This window comes from Monodelphis domestica, chromosome 7, assembly GCF_027887165.1.
Source record: "Monodelphis domestica isolate mMonDom1 chromosome 7, mMonDom1.pri, whole genome shotgun sequence".
Classification (NCBI taxonomy): Eukaryota; Metazoa; Chordata; class Mammalia; order Didelphimorphia; family Didelphidae; genus Monodelphis; species Monodelphis domestica.
The window spans coordinates 86303397-86317332 of record NC_077233.1 but is presented as its reverse complement, the minus strand read 5'-3'; the positions used below and the strand labels follow the sequence as shown (position 1 = coordinate 86317332).

General features: G+C 37.2%; 1 protein-coding gene and 3 non-coding genes across 5 annotated transcripts; all 4 read left to right on the top strand.

The window, feature by feature from the left end:
- Positions 1 to 105: 105 nt before the first annotated feature.
- On the top strand, positions 106 to 13807 carry GNL3 (G protein nucleolar 3). 2 transcript variants are annotated; one of them, XM_007500484.2, is made up of 15 exons: positions 106 to 235; positions 1405 to 1463; positions 1942 to 2079; positions 2234 to 2344; positions 4535 to 4618; positions 6257 to 6392; positions 6988 to 7094; positions 7940 to 8060; positions 9214 to 9301; positions 9716 to 9890; positions 10231 to 10373; positions 10456 to 10592; positions 10672 to 10829; positions 13337 to 13403; positions 13485 to 13807. In XM_007500484.2, the coding sequence occupies exons 1-15, from the start codon at positions 223 to 225 to the stop codon at positions 13580 to 13582; spliced, it is 1635 nt and encodes a 544-aa protein (XP_007500546.1). In that variant the 5' UTR covers positions 106 to 222; the 3' UTR covers positions 13583 to 13807. The 2 variants fall into 2 exon arrangements, with proteins under 2 accessions (XP_007500546.1, XP_056660921.1); XM_056804943.1 differs by lacking the exons at positions 13337 to 13403; positions 13485 to 13807 and having other exon boundaries at positions 10679 to 10766.
- LOC130455690 (small nucleolar RNA SNORD19) lies at positions 6441 to 6517 on the top strand. The gene has a single exon (XR_008913792.1). It is a non-coding gene; the product is annotated as a small nucleolar RNA SNORD19 (small nucleolar RNA).
- On the top strand, positions 7148 to 7227 carry LOC130455698 (small nucleolar RNA SNORD19B). The gene has a single exon (XR_008913797.1). It is a non-coding gene; the product is annotated as a small nucleolar RNA SNORD19B (small nucleolar RNA).
- On the top strand, positions 9569 to 9645 carry LOC130455691 (small nucleolar RNA SNORD69). The gene has a single exon (XR_008913793.1). It is a non-coding gene; the product is annotated as a small nucleolar RNA SNORD69 (small nucleolar RNA).
- Positions 13808 to 13936: the final 129 nt, after the last annotated feature.

The window sequence follows — 13936 nt, the reverse complement described above, 5'->3', positions numbered from 1 at the left end:
AGCAAGAGGGAGAGAAGGGCGCGGGGGCGCGAGCAGCTCCGAGAAGGAGCGAGCGCGAGCCCAGCCAGGTTCTGGCGCGGGGCGGGGCGGGGCGGGGCAGGAGGCTCTGGCACAGGCGCGCTGCTTTACGGCAGCGTCTTTACGTCGTGACGGCTCTGCGCTTCAGTCTGCACGTGGCGTCCGAGGCGGCTGGACGTGGGAGCTGGTTTCTCCTTTGCAACCATGAAGCGGCCTAGTGAGTGTTGGGTTCTCTGGGGGCGAAGAGTGCCTGGGCCTCGAAAGTCTACCTTATTTGTCGATAGTGGATCTCCTTCGCCTGCGGTGTTACTTGTACCTCCAGACCCTGGGGTGGGCAGTTATGGGGTGCGGGGAACGGGCGGAGTTAAGCGTGGTACTCGGGCGGCCTTCGGCCTCGGAGGTTAGGGGAAGCGGGGAGACCCCCAGAGTGGGAGGTAGGTTGATCCCAGCCTGAAATCCTGGCCTTTCGCCTCGACCCCAGGGCGTGGCTTTGGACGAGGAGCGGACCACACGGAGGTGGGCCTGTCTTGAGGGCTCTGGGAGCCTCCCTGTTCTCCCTTAACCTGGCGGTGGTGTAAGGCGGCAGGGCTGAGGTGGGGGTGCAGTGGTCACATCCGTGCGGCTGATGCAACCTTTAAAGTGTGAATGATTCCTTGAAGAAAACTTTATGAAGCAGGGGCTGTGGGCTTATAGGGATTTACATCCCTTTAAAATTTGAAATTCCTTTTCCTAACAGTCTTGTGAAGACGGTAGACTAGTATTATTTAGGCTGTTTTTAAAAGGAAAGCAACATCTAAGATTCAGGGACTTTAGAATGTGCTCCCAGAGCGGATAAGTAGCAGACTCCTATTGAGTCATCTTTTGACTAATGCTTTTCCCCAGTTCAGCCTAAGTGCAAAAATAATTTGTAGTCTTCCAGTAGGGTAAATCAGACTTATTCAAATAAGTTGTGTGAAAATTAGAGTAGGAATATAATATAATAATATAATATGTAATTTATAATGTGTATGATAGTATATTTAATAAACTTCATTTTTATTTAGGATGGATAATTGTTTAATGGGATTTGAAGGCCTTTCAGGTTTGAGAGGAGGTTGGAGTTAATATTATAGATGAAATAGCATAAGCAAAGGCATAGAGGGGGGAAATGGAAATGAATCCAGTTCATCTGGTCTCCTGATTGAAAATAGACTTCTTAAAATCATAAATTAGTCCTTAGGCCTTTTCCTAGTGATTTGATCTTGGCTATATATGGTAGTTAGGAAGAACATGTTTTATCTCTTTTGTCTTTATTGTAATAGCTGATTTTGTCTCTGTACCTGTAGTGTACAAAATGGACCTGTAAGAGCCCTCTATCTGATCTTATGAATTATTCTTTGTTCCTAGAATTAAAAAAAGCAAGTAAGCGCATGACATGTCATAAGCGGTTTAAAATCCAGAAAAAGGTGAGTCTTCTGCTTCCGCTTTTGAGAATATATGTAGGATGAACTCCTATTACCTACAGAAAATAAGCAACGAATAGGCTTTTATCGCCTACAAAAACTGCTATTGGCAGGCAGTGGGCACTTGGCACTGTTTTAAAAAAGACACTACAGGCATAAATTTATGTTATTAGCAAATAATCTTTTAGGTAGAGGGTAGTGGGTCTAATCTTTGGTGTGAGAAAGAAACTTTGTTGGGTCTGTGTATGCACTGGGTTGTGATGGTGATACAGTGTCTGATTAAGTGTGACATGAGGCTTCTCTGATCTGCAACCACTTTTAACCTTACTTTGTTGCCTTAGTAAGTTCAGTTAAATGCCTTCAAAGGCCAATAGTGTTTGGAATATGACTTGGAGCTTAATGATATTTAAAAAAAAATATTTTCCTTGATTAGACACAACTGGAAATTTATGTATCAAATTAAATGGTTTTATTAAAACAGGTCCGGGAGCATTACCGAAAAGTGAGGAAGGAAGCCAAAAAACGTGGTCACAAAAGGGCAAAGAAAGATCCTGGTGTGCCTAACAGTGCCCCCTTCAAAGAGGCCCTTCTTCGAGAAGCTGAGCAAAGAAAGCAGCAGGTAAGACTTGAGTTAGAAAAGGAAGGTTTTTTTAGTCAGCTTTGAGAAGCCTCATCTAGGCATTCTTAAGGAGATTTAAGTAGTTATTCTTTTTAAATAGGGTAATAACATGATTAATGATTCTAAACTTTTTTTTTTTGACCTGAGAAAACAGCTTGAAGAACTAAAGCAGAAGCAGAAACTTAATAAACAAAAGGAACAAGGACAGAAACGAAAGCGGGATGAAAACAGTGTTGTTGCATCAAAGACAGAACCAGCAAAAACAGTAGGATTGGCTTTATTTTTGAAGGGAGGGAAGTTGGGTTATTCGTTTTTAAGAAGAACATGGTGTCCCCATCCAGTTTAACAGCATTTATTTACCTATGAGGTGATGGGTTTATAATTTATCTCTTTAGAAGTTGTATCAAGTAGAATTTTAAGGCAGGGGCTGTTTCAAATTTTTGTCTTATTGAGCCTGGCATAGCTTTTTTTTTTCACATAATAGGTGTTTAATAAATGCTTGCTGAATTGCAGGCACCCCCCTCCCCCCATTAAAGATGACATAATTTTCACATTTTTCATTTTGGGAATTTGCCTGCCTCTTAAATCCTTTTTGATCCAAATAATAAAAAATATATGTAAATGGACAAAATTGATTATATTAGCACCTGGTGCTCAGATCCCTCAGCTGTAAAATGTAGGACTAGATTGATTCTGAAGTCCCTTCTTGTCTCAAAGTCTGTGAACTAATGTTATATATGAAATGTGAAGTATCTCCAAAAGGCAATTTAGAGGACCATGGGCAGTTGGTATATAGTGAAAAGATAAGATAGCATGCTATAGTGAAAAGAACGTTGACTACGGGAGAAGCAGACCTGGTTTCAAATCCTATTTCTGACATTGCCTGTGGGAACCAACTATTCACTTAACCTTCCTGGGCTCTAGTTTCTTTATTTGTAAAATGAAAGGTATGACTTCTCAGGTCTTTTTGAGTTATACATTCTATGAACTATTGATTTGAGCAAGCTTTCATAGACAAATATCTGGACATAACCAGATGGTGAAGTGAATAGAAGTGGTTTTGAAGATCAAATGAGTTATTTGTAGAAGAATGCCTATTAATAGGCATTATATAGATGCTTTTACCCTTCTCTTTCTCCTACAACAAAGTTTGTGCTTGTAGGCATGTAGTTGACTGAGCAGTACAAAGTATGAAAGTGTATCCCAACTTTTTATTGTCAAAAGAGCATTTGGGTGCCACAGCAAAACACAGCTGTCAACTCTGCCTTTAAGGAGTCTTTCCTACAGAGGTAAAGAAAAAAAATGTTTCCTTGAAAGAGATAACTAATTTCATTTGATCATTAATACTGTAAAAGTTAAAATTAAATCTCAATAACAAAAATATTATATTTTAAGAGATTTATGAATAATCATTAGAAATAAAGGAATAAAGAAGATATAAAAAGAAGACTATGTGCCCATGGCTGATCAGGCACTTCAAACACCAGACTTAGTACCACCAAGCTCAGGATGGGGAAGTAAGGAGGTGGGACCTTCCATGGCCCTGCCTAATATCCCTTATCTACAGGAAGTCAGTGGACTCCCAGGAAATGTAATTCTATTTTAGGGTAACAGATTTTTCAATTATACAATACTAAACATAAAAAAAAAGGCATCTGTCTTCACCAAAGGTACCACTGTCATGAAAGATGGTTCCACAAGGAGTCAAAAGGGAAGAGGAATCCCTCCTTAGATTAGGGATTCTTGCCTCTTTTTGAATCATAGACCCATTTGTCATTCTGGTGAAGCCTGTGGACTTTTTGTCAGAATGTTTTTAAATGAATAAATTGGAATATATAGGCTTAATAAAGATGTAATTTTCTCATCAATATTTATGGACCCCATGGAGGTTGTCTGTGGATCTCAGGTCAAGGACTCCTGCCCTAAATAGTAAGATTTTCCAAATGATGTTTTTCATTTACAATTGTGATTAAGCATCAGAACAATATAGTGTCTCCTCAATGAACTCCACAATTGGTAAAAAGAAATTGGTGTCAATAGTCCTTAAGGAAAACAAATGTATGGAAAATGCTTACTTTCTGAACAACAGTATATAGTTGGTTGGCCAGACCATTCTCGTTTCTTTTTTTTTCTCCTATCAAGTTTTAATACATTGATAGAATCTAGACACTGCAAAGATAAAATGCTGGACATATAGTCAGAAAAACCTAGGTTAAAACTCCACCTCAGATAGTGTGTAACTGGGCAAGTAATTTCTCTGAGCTTTAGCTTCTCTGTCTGGAAAATGGAGGTGGTAATAGTACCTACCTCAAGGTTATTAGGATCAAATGACAATGAATTTTAAAGTGTTTGCCAACCAAAAGGTACTATACAAAGGTGAGCTTTTATTAGTCATTTTGTTTAATTTCTATGTAATTCTTTCAAATTCTGGTTTTATCTTTTTTTCCTCATTTAGGAATTTGTGAGAAGAAAGGCAAAACTATCTTGCAAGACAATCAAGCAAGGTTCAAAGAAATCATTTTGTAGAGAACTTCAGAAGGTATTTTTCCCAACAAGAGCTAGTTTTTCCTCCTAATTATTATATTAGAAGCAGCTTTTAAATGTTCCCATGTAGGATTATACACTTTAGACTTACCAACTAAAAGTCTAGAGAGGCACACTCCTTTCTTGTGCTTGTTTCCCTAATTCATCAGATGGATCCTACTTGATTTTTAGAGATTAAAGAAGCATATTTAATTTTTACTCCTTAACTTATCACACACGAAGTAGGTGGTATTGTGCTGTTTTTTTACTTCTAAACATCAGGAGAAAAACCCTTTGATGTCTCAGATCTTCCCCTTTCCAGGTTTTCTCAATTGAATTAGCTGCTTTTTTAACTGCTATTTAAAAAGATAAAATTTGTACTGACTTACACAATGTAAAAACAGGCAATAGGTTTTCATATCCATAATAGAATATCTGAATATTTTATAGTGTGACTGAATTCTTGACCTACCCAGCTTGAGTTGTCATAAGTGGAGCTTTAAGTCAGTGCCATTTTGCAAATTAATTTAGATAGAAGGAGTTGGAACAGCACTTCTCCTTTTTTAAGATTATAGCTGATTTGTTGTTTGTGACCCATTTGTTGGGTGAAGTAGACTGCAAAACTCAGTATGCATTAGAAGTTTGATGTGATAGTCACAAAAGATAAATGATTTTAAGATATATTAATATGAATAGAGAGGTCTGACTTCATTTAGTCTACACCTATAATATTTGGTTCTGGGTATCTTTTTTTTTTTATATTTTATTTGATCATTTCCAAGCATTATTCATTAAAGACATAGATCATTTTCTTTTCCTCCCCCCCACCCCCCATAGCCGACACGTAAATTCACTGGGCATTATATGTTTTCTTGATTTGAACCCATTGCTATGTTGATAATATTTGCATTAGAGCGTTCATTTAGAGTCTCTCCTCTGTCATGTCCCCTCAGCTGCTGTATTCAGGCAGTTGCTTTTCCTTGGTGTTTCCACTCCCATAGTTTATCCTTTGTTTATGAATGGTGTTTTTTTTCTCCTAGATCCCTGCAAATTGTTCAGGGACATTACATCTCCACTAATGGAGAAGTCCATTACGTTCGATTGTACCACAGTGTATTAGTCTCTGTGTACAATGTTTTCCTGGTTCTGCTCCTCTCGCTCTGCATCACTTCCTGGAGGTCGTTCCAGTCTCCATGGAATTCCTCCACTTTATTATTCCTTTTAGCACAATAGTATTCCATCACCAACATATACCACAATTTGCTCAGCCATTCCCCAATTGATGGGCATCCCCTTATCTTTTTTTTTTTAATAAGAAATGTCAAACTGGAGCAACTTTGAAGGAAGGTGACTAGGATGCTGAAGGAACTGGGGACCATTTTGTTCAAAATTAAGACTTGGACATAATGATCTAAGCGTGTGTGTGTGTATGTGCACGCGTTCTGTCTTGGAATCAGTCCTGTGTATTGGTTCCAAGGCAGAAGAGTGGTAAGGGCTAGGCAATGGGGTTAAGTGACTTGCTCAGGGTCACATAGCTGGGAAGTGTCTGAGGCCAGATTTGAACCTAGAACCTCCCGCCTCTAGGTCTGGCTCTCAATCAATTGAGCTACAAAGCTACCCCCCATTTGTATATTTCTGATCTTTGTTCTCTTAGGTGATTGAGACCTCGGATGTTTTGTTGGAAGTTTTGGATGCCAGAGATCCCTTAGGATGTAGATGTCCCCAAGTGGAACAAGTCATTACCCAGACTGGAGGAAACAAAAAGCTACTGCTTGTCTTAAATAAAACAGGTAAATTGTAGATCTGCATTAAAAATGACCTTTATGACTTGTAAATGTGAGGTATGAGGAAAACATCTAAACAGTCTGAAATACCATTGGAGACTGTAAGATCCAACTCTGACCTCAGCCTAGGCAAATAAATGTTCATTCTTTTTCTGGTTGCCAAAGATGATACCACCTAATCATAGTAATATATTTGGCATACAGCTGCTCACAGCACTTTGTGCTCTTTAAGTATAAATGAACCTGATTTTTTTTCCTTTGTAAAGATTGTCTCTGACTAGATAGGTTGTCCAGGTCAAGGATAACCTGCACTTGTTTCATCTGTAGCTTCTAGTAGATGGTCTTTTAATAGAGCTCAATAAATGCTTGTTGATGGCTGAATTCCCCGTGTCTTTTTGGTGTTGAACATTCAAACCAAGAACTTAAGACAAACTAACCAAAATATTTCTTAGAAAAGTCACCAAGTGACACTTAAAAAAAATCGTCATTCAAGGATGGTGCCAGGGTCAGAAACTAGGAAGGGTTGAATCTTACAGGAAATACATATATCCTATTTGACAACTTCTAAATTTTCTCATGTATGTTTTCTTACTGCTTTCAGATCTGGTGCCAAAAGAAAATTTGGAGAAATGGGTTCATTGCTTGAAGAAAGAACTCCCAACAGTTGTTTTTAGAGCCTCAACATTTGGAAAGGAAAAGATAAAGATGGTAAGAAAACCTTTTGTGTTATTGGGTTTCTTCAGTTCTCCATCTAATTGTTGTTTGGGTTGAAATATGATGAACACTGAAAACTAGATGGAATTGTGAAGATCACAAGATCCAACTCTGATTTCACCCAGAGAGATTGGAGAAATTCTCATTATTTTTGAATACTGTCAGTTTTCTGAAACTAGCTATGCTAACCTTACTCATGCTGGTATTGTCACAATTGTCCACTATTTGGGATCTGGCCTGGAGATTAGATGGATTGTGGGAAAGATAATAGTAACTTGTAAAAGGAATCATAGAATTATATGTCATTTATCATTCACAGAGGGGCCAGTAAGACTAAATGAAACTGGCTTAGGAAGGGAATCATGACTACTTGAAGAGTGTAGGAGACTGAAATAAAGGTTGTTCTTTTCAGTTCTGCAGTATACTATTTTAGAGTCAGGGTATTGGTGTATATATATGTATTAGAGAACATACATTTATTAAGCACTGTCTGCAACACAGACACTGCCAAGTGCTTTGGCTAATATACACAGGATATAAAAAGGAGCAACCTGGGAGGTTGGTAGGGGGTACTATTATCCCTCTCCTCATTTTGCAGTTGAAACTTAGAGAGGTTAATTGAGTGACTTGCCATGGGTTTACATAGCTAATAAGTGCCGGAGGCTGGATATGAATGCAGGTCTGCCTAGCTCTAGGTCGTGTTCTGTCCACTGTATCAATTCTTTGTCTAGATAATCATTTTTCTGTCAGTTCTGTTATTTCTTGCCTAGAATGTTTCCTATTCTTTACTAGAGAAACTTGTCAACTCAAGAAGGTAACTAACTTGTTTGAACTTGAAGCCAGGGAAGAAGAAGCTGGACCTCAGCAGGCAAGGCATATGCTTGGGTGGAGCAAGCCTTTTGACACTCCTTAGTGGCTTTTGTGAGACTCAAAACAAAGCCATTCGAGTTGGTGTGATTGGTGAGTTTATATAATCATAATTTAACAACTTTTCTATGGAAATGAGCATCAGAAATTTGCTTGCTGACAAAAAGGTACTGGGAGGAAGGAATACCACAATGTAGGTGTGAAATATTAGTCTCATGTAACCATTCCTTACTAAGTTTGGGGAAAGCAAACTATTTGGTACCTCAAAAAACGAGTAATTGAAATTAATATTAATCTGCCTTATTTAAAAAAAATCAATTTTAATACTATCCCCCTCCAAGAGAACTATCACATAGGGCAGATTGTTTTTAATTTTATTTTTTTAAACCCTTACCTTCCGTCTTGGAGTCAATACTGTGTATTGGCTCCAAGGCAGAAGAGTGGTAAGGGCTAGGCCATGGGGGTCAAGTGACTTGCCCAGGGTCACATAACTGGGAAGTGTCTGAGGCCAGATTTGAACCTAGGACCTCTGTCTCTAGGCCTGACTCTCAATCCACTGAGCTACCCAGCTTCCCCCAAATTGTTAAGTTTTTAAAGAAATGAAGAGGGGGGGAAAATTAGCAAAAACAATACATTGAAAAAGTTTGAAAATGCATGCAATGTATTTCCCCCTGCCCCCTATATTTCCCTCCTCTGCAAAGGAGTTGGGGTGGGGTCTAGATTTCTTTGTATAGTTTTGTTGCATATTCCATTTTGATTCTTTTGTGGTTCTTTCCTTTGACATTGTTGCAGCCTCTTTTCATCCTACTGGTTGGATTTTAGAGCATATCCCATGATGCTCATGTATCATAATTTAAGCCATTGCATTATCTAGTCTAAAGGCATCTAATTTGTTTCTAGTTCTTTGCTACCACAAAAATGTGCTGCTATTAATGACCCCTTTAGTGCTTCAGACTAGTCTAGTATTGAAGGCTCTGGCATAGTATCTGTTCGCACCATTGTTTGGGTGAGAAATGAAGATAGAAATGGCCTTATTAAAATGATGATAAGAGATCCAACTCTGATCTCACTCTGAACAGAACTCTTATCCAGAGTACCATCAGACTGCAGTTTTATTTCATACTTCCATAAAATCTGTTTTTGTCGGTATGTGTTTTCTATACACAAATGCAGATTTCTTTCTATTTGAGTTTCTAGTGAATTATTTGCATCATAATGAGATATTTCTATTTCTTTTCATTTGAAGGTTTCCCAAATGTGGGCAAAAGTAGCATAATCAATAGCTTAAAACAAGCATATGTTTGTCATACTGGACCAGCCATGGGTCTTACAAGGTAAGCATCTGAAAACTTTGAGAGCTCTTGGGAATATTTAAACAAGAACATTGAAAGTTTTGATTTGATAGCCTTTTAATTAAGTTGATCCAATTTTTCTTCCTCTTTAAGGGTTTCAGTTAAAGGGAGATGTCAAATATGGCTTTGGTAGAACTTGTATTTATTAAGCCTTTTTGTTTACATGAATATCAGAAGACCTGGCATGTTTTTCCTTACAAATGAGATTTTCTGTGTGAAAATGTATGTATGGATTTCAAATGTCATTCACACATGAAGCATATGATGACAAACTGGATCTGATATTCTATGTTGAATTTCTTCAATCCAACCCTGAGCTTCATGTTTGCTTAGATATTCATCTCTCTTCATTCTTTGAAGATTCCAAGTTTTTATGCCTTACTATTTCATCTGTAGATACATGCAAATTGTCCACATTGACAAGAAAATCACGATATTGGATAGTCCAAGCATTATTGCATCTCCTTGTAACTCTGCACTAGCTCTTGCTTTGAGAAGTCCCACAAATATTGAAGAAAGAGAAACATTAGATTCTGTAACTACAATCCTGGAATACTGTAATAAACAGCAGGTAATATAGTCTCTTCCATTTTTTTTTCCAGTAGCTTCTTCTTTATTGCTATAAATCTTTTTGGCTAGAGAATAGATGTTCTTGAAATTTTACTAGTTTGATAGAGGATCTTTTTAGTCATTTTGTTGTTTTTTATCTGGCACTGGAAACTTCTTGTTTGTAAGGAAATTTTAAAAAGGGGCAATCCTAGATAAGCAGATAAACAGTGCTGTCCTGTTTTGAGCCATTCATTATATTTCATCTTGCATATCTAATGATATAGTTATTTGGCTTTAACAAACTTGTCATCTTAAAACTCATGCTAGACTAGATGAAGCAAATTTTTTTTTGTTTGTTTCAGCTAATGTTAAGATACAATATTCCAAGCTATAGAGATTCTCAGGAATTCTTAACCCTACTAGCACAGAAGAAAGGGATGGTGCGGAAAGGTGGCATACCAAAAGTGGAAGAAGCTGCTAAACTGTTTTGGTCTCACTGGACAGGGTAAAGGCTTTAATTTCATCTGTTGAAAACTTGAATAGTATTACTTAGCTATTAAATTTTATCTTTTTTTTTTTTAAACTAGCCCCAAGATGAGTTACTACTGTCAGATTCCTTCATCACTGACTCTTTCTTCACATCTTACCGAGAGTATTGTAGCAGATATGCAGCAAGGTCTTAATCTAGAGGAACTGGAAAAAAACAATGTGGGTGCCATTAGAGGTTAGTAAAATCTGTGCTTTCTTGTTTTGTTTAGATTTCATGCTGCTCTATTAAGGATTCATTAGATTTCTTTTGCTAGCCATCAGGGGTCCCAGGTTGTCAAGTAGCATCCTTTTCCAAAGCTCTGGTCTGACTAATGGCATAATAGAGGAAAAAGATGTGCCTGAGGAACTGCCAGGACAAGAGAGTGAAGAAGAGGAAGAGGATGAGGACAGTGATGATGAAAATGATCTTGAGGTAAAATTGATTTTAGATTAAGTTTTAAGCAATTAGTAGAAGTCCCTATAGATTTTCAAAAACCCTTCAATGCCAAATTGTAAAACTAATATTCCAAAGAAAAGGAAACATGTAACTAGCTATGGTATTGTAGTTGTGGGTAATGATAAAAGATTTGCCTATGCCTAGTACACCCTTGGTTTCTTCCATTTACATAATGAGGGAATTAGATAATAGAATATCAGAAGAAATTATCTTAACGTAGGCTCTATGGATATATTTCAGGGAGTCCTTGTACTTGGATGAGGAAAAAAATGACAATTTTTACTAACCTCTAAAGAGAAATTGAGCATTTCCTTAAATTAAGCATAGGCAATGAAGGGATTCTGAAAGGGGGTCTGTAGCCTTCACCAGTCTGCCAAAAGTAGTTGATGACACAAAAATGTCAAAACCCACTGATGTAATCCAACCCACACATAATACAGTTATTAAGAGACCATCAGATCATTACTTGGCTTTCATACCCCCTCAATACTTTCTCAAGGCGACCTATCCTACTTTGGAGATGGTTTTAATTCCTATTTCTCCCTCTGGTGCTAGAGCAGAAGATGATGGCTACTGGGTGCTCCCTAGGCAAGCCCTCACTTTTTCCAGACCATGCTTCCCCAGTTCCTAAAGTCTTCCTTCATATAGCTTAATCTCAAGACCATTATTCTGGTTGGTCTTCAACCTTACTTCAACCTGAGATACCACACCTGGGAATAAATGTAACAGTCAAGAGGTAGGAACTGCCTTTGGCTAGACTGTCATCTACCTTAACTGAATGTTATTGCTCTTGAAGCAGCCTAAGATGACATTACTTTTGGGGGCAATTTTGCCACTTTGTTGATTTATTGAATTTGCAGGCCACTGTATTTTCCATAGCTTTTTGTCAAGTTGATTTTTGTAAAATTGAACTGTTATCTAATATATTCACTGTTCAAGCTTTGGGTCATATATATATACAGTGTAGATAATTAAGTCATAAATAAAAATGCTGAACAGCACTACACCAAGCCAGGTTTCGTGGGATACTTCACTGGAGACCTTCCAAGGAGATAAGCAAACCATGAGTGACTACTCTAATTCCAAATCCATCTAAATATATCATCTACCCCATATTCACAAAAAACAGCATGAAAATCTCTTAAATGCCTCACTAAAAATCTGGGTAAACTAGAAGCATTTCTTTGATCTATCGGGCTAGTTATATTTAATCCTGTCAAAAAAGTAAATGAGGTCAGACTTGCATGCAGCTCACCATAGCTTTTAATGATGAGAATTTGCTAGGTATTGAAGTCAATCTAACTGGCCTTTGTTTTTTTTCAGACTCTTGGCCCTCCCTTTTTAAAATTTTATAAATGAGAACATTTTTGCTTCATAATCCTGTGGCTCCTCTTCCATTCTCCATGACCAAACTATACAGGCATTCTTTACAGATCTTTTTATACTCTAGGTTGTAATTTATTTGGGCCTAGTGACTTGAATGCATCAGTCAGCTCTTTCTACTTAATCTCAATAACAACTCCCTTTTCAATGGGGTTGTCTTGCCTTTTACAATGTAAACATTCCCAGAAGAAAATTAGCATGCTAAGAGTTAGTAGCTCTGTGTCCCCTTTATTGTCCCTTAGTCTTTTTCTTGTCTTAATACTTTACTGGATAACCTTAGCTCCCGAGAACTCTTTTCACCCAAATTTAGGTGAGACAATAGTGTGCAATTATCTTTCCTTTTCTATCACAAGTCCCATCTCCCTAAGAATTTGAGAATAGGAATTTCCACTTGTTCATTCTCCTGACTTTTTGGATTGTGGAGATTCTAAATATCAAATTATTATTATTTCTACTTCAGACAAAGATAATTGTGGTGTCACTACCTTATATTTATTTCCAAGATTTGTGATCTCTAATCACGTGGTCTTTTGTTAGACGCTTACAATGTCACTCTTTTCTCTGGTAATCCCCACTCCAAACAAACACCATATTTTTCTCTGGTCCTTTATGTGCATATACCTTGATATAAAATGTTACTCTTATCCCACCTTTTGATTCTTTTTTAACCTTTGAATAAGGTTAGATCCTTCTGAAAATTCCAGTGGGGGGGGGGCGGTATTTTATAGAGTAAATTTGTGATTTACACTTTGTGAGATCATAGGATTTTATTGTTTTAATAAAATTCAGATCTTTGTTGTTGGAGGTGGGAGGGTTGTCTCACATTTGCTTAATTATAGCTATTATTTTAATGGTATTTCATTCACTCAGTAGATAAATGTCAGCAGTTTTTGATACCAGATGTATTCTTGTCAGTTGTGGTTTTTTATCCCTTCTCAGAAATAATTTATTTTCATAATCTTAGTCTCTTTAGTTTCTACCTTTAATCCTAATCATGAACTCCACTGCAAAGGACTGACTACTGAAGAAAAGTTTTGGTCTTGTGTTTACATGGTTATTTTCTTTAGCATGCTAACTGAACCATTAATATTTCCTCTCAGGAAAGAAGCAGATTAGGAAACAAAAGACTTAAAGTAGAGAAAATAACATTGGAAGAGTTCCAATCAGGTATGTTGAAAGCTAATGGGGCCTACACTTTTGAATATTAGAATTTAGCAGGCATCTTCTCAAATTCTTTTTTTTTTTAAGGTGAAGAATTTGATACTAGAGAAGAAAAATCTTCCCATAAGGATAAAGTAATTGAGGAAGATGATGACACTTACAGTTTTAATACAGATTATGTGTAATGAAAGATATTCCTGAATTACTGTTGACTTTACTTCTGGAGTTATCTTGATGTAAGATACTGTGTAAATACTGCATCAAAATGGTAATGGTATGAGAAACATGTACAGTTATTTGTAAATATGTAAAAATATGGACACATGAGTAGCAGATAAGATGTCCTTTTTTGTAAAAGTGAACTGAATTGATGAAAGGTGGTTGTCATAAATAAATATTTTGTCACCAGACCTAATTTGTGTTATAATTTCTTGTGGGGCATTATCCCCATTTTGTAGATGAAATTAAAGCTCAAGTAAGGGTCTGAGTGGTCTGGATTAACATAGTAGTTTGAAGACGCTATTGGTTCTGATTAATCC

What these genes read in the sequence shown, in the direction of transcription:
- GNL3 (XM_007500484.2), top strand. An exon ending in AATACTGTAATAAACAGCAG is followed by an intron (nt 9,891 to 10,230) that starts GTAATATAGTCT and finishes TGTTTGTTTCAG; the next exon opens with CTAATGTTAAGATACAATAT. An exon ending in ATGATGAAAATGATCTTGAG is followed by an intron (nt 10,830 to 13,336) that starts GTAAAATTGATT and finishes ATTTCCTCTCAG; the next exon opens with GAAAGAAGCAGATTAGGAAA.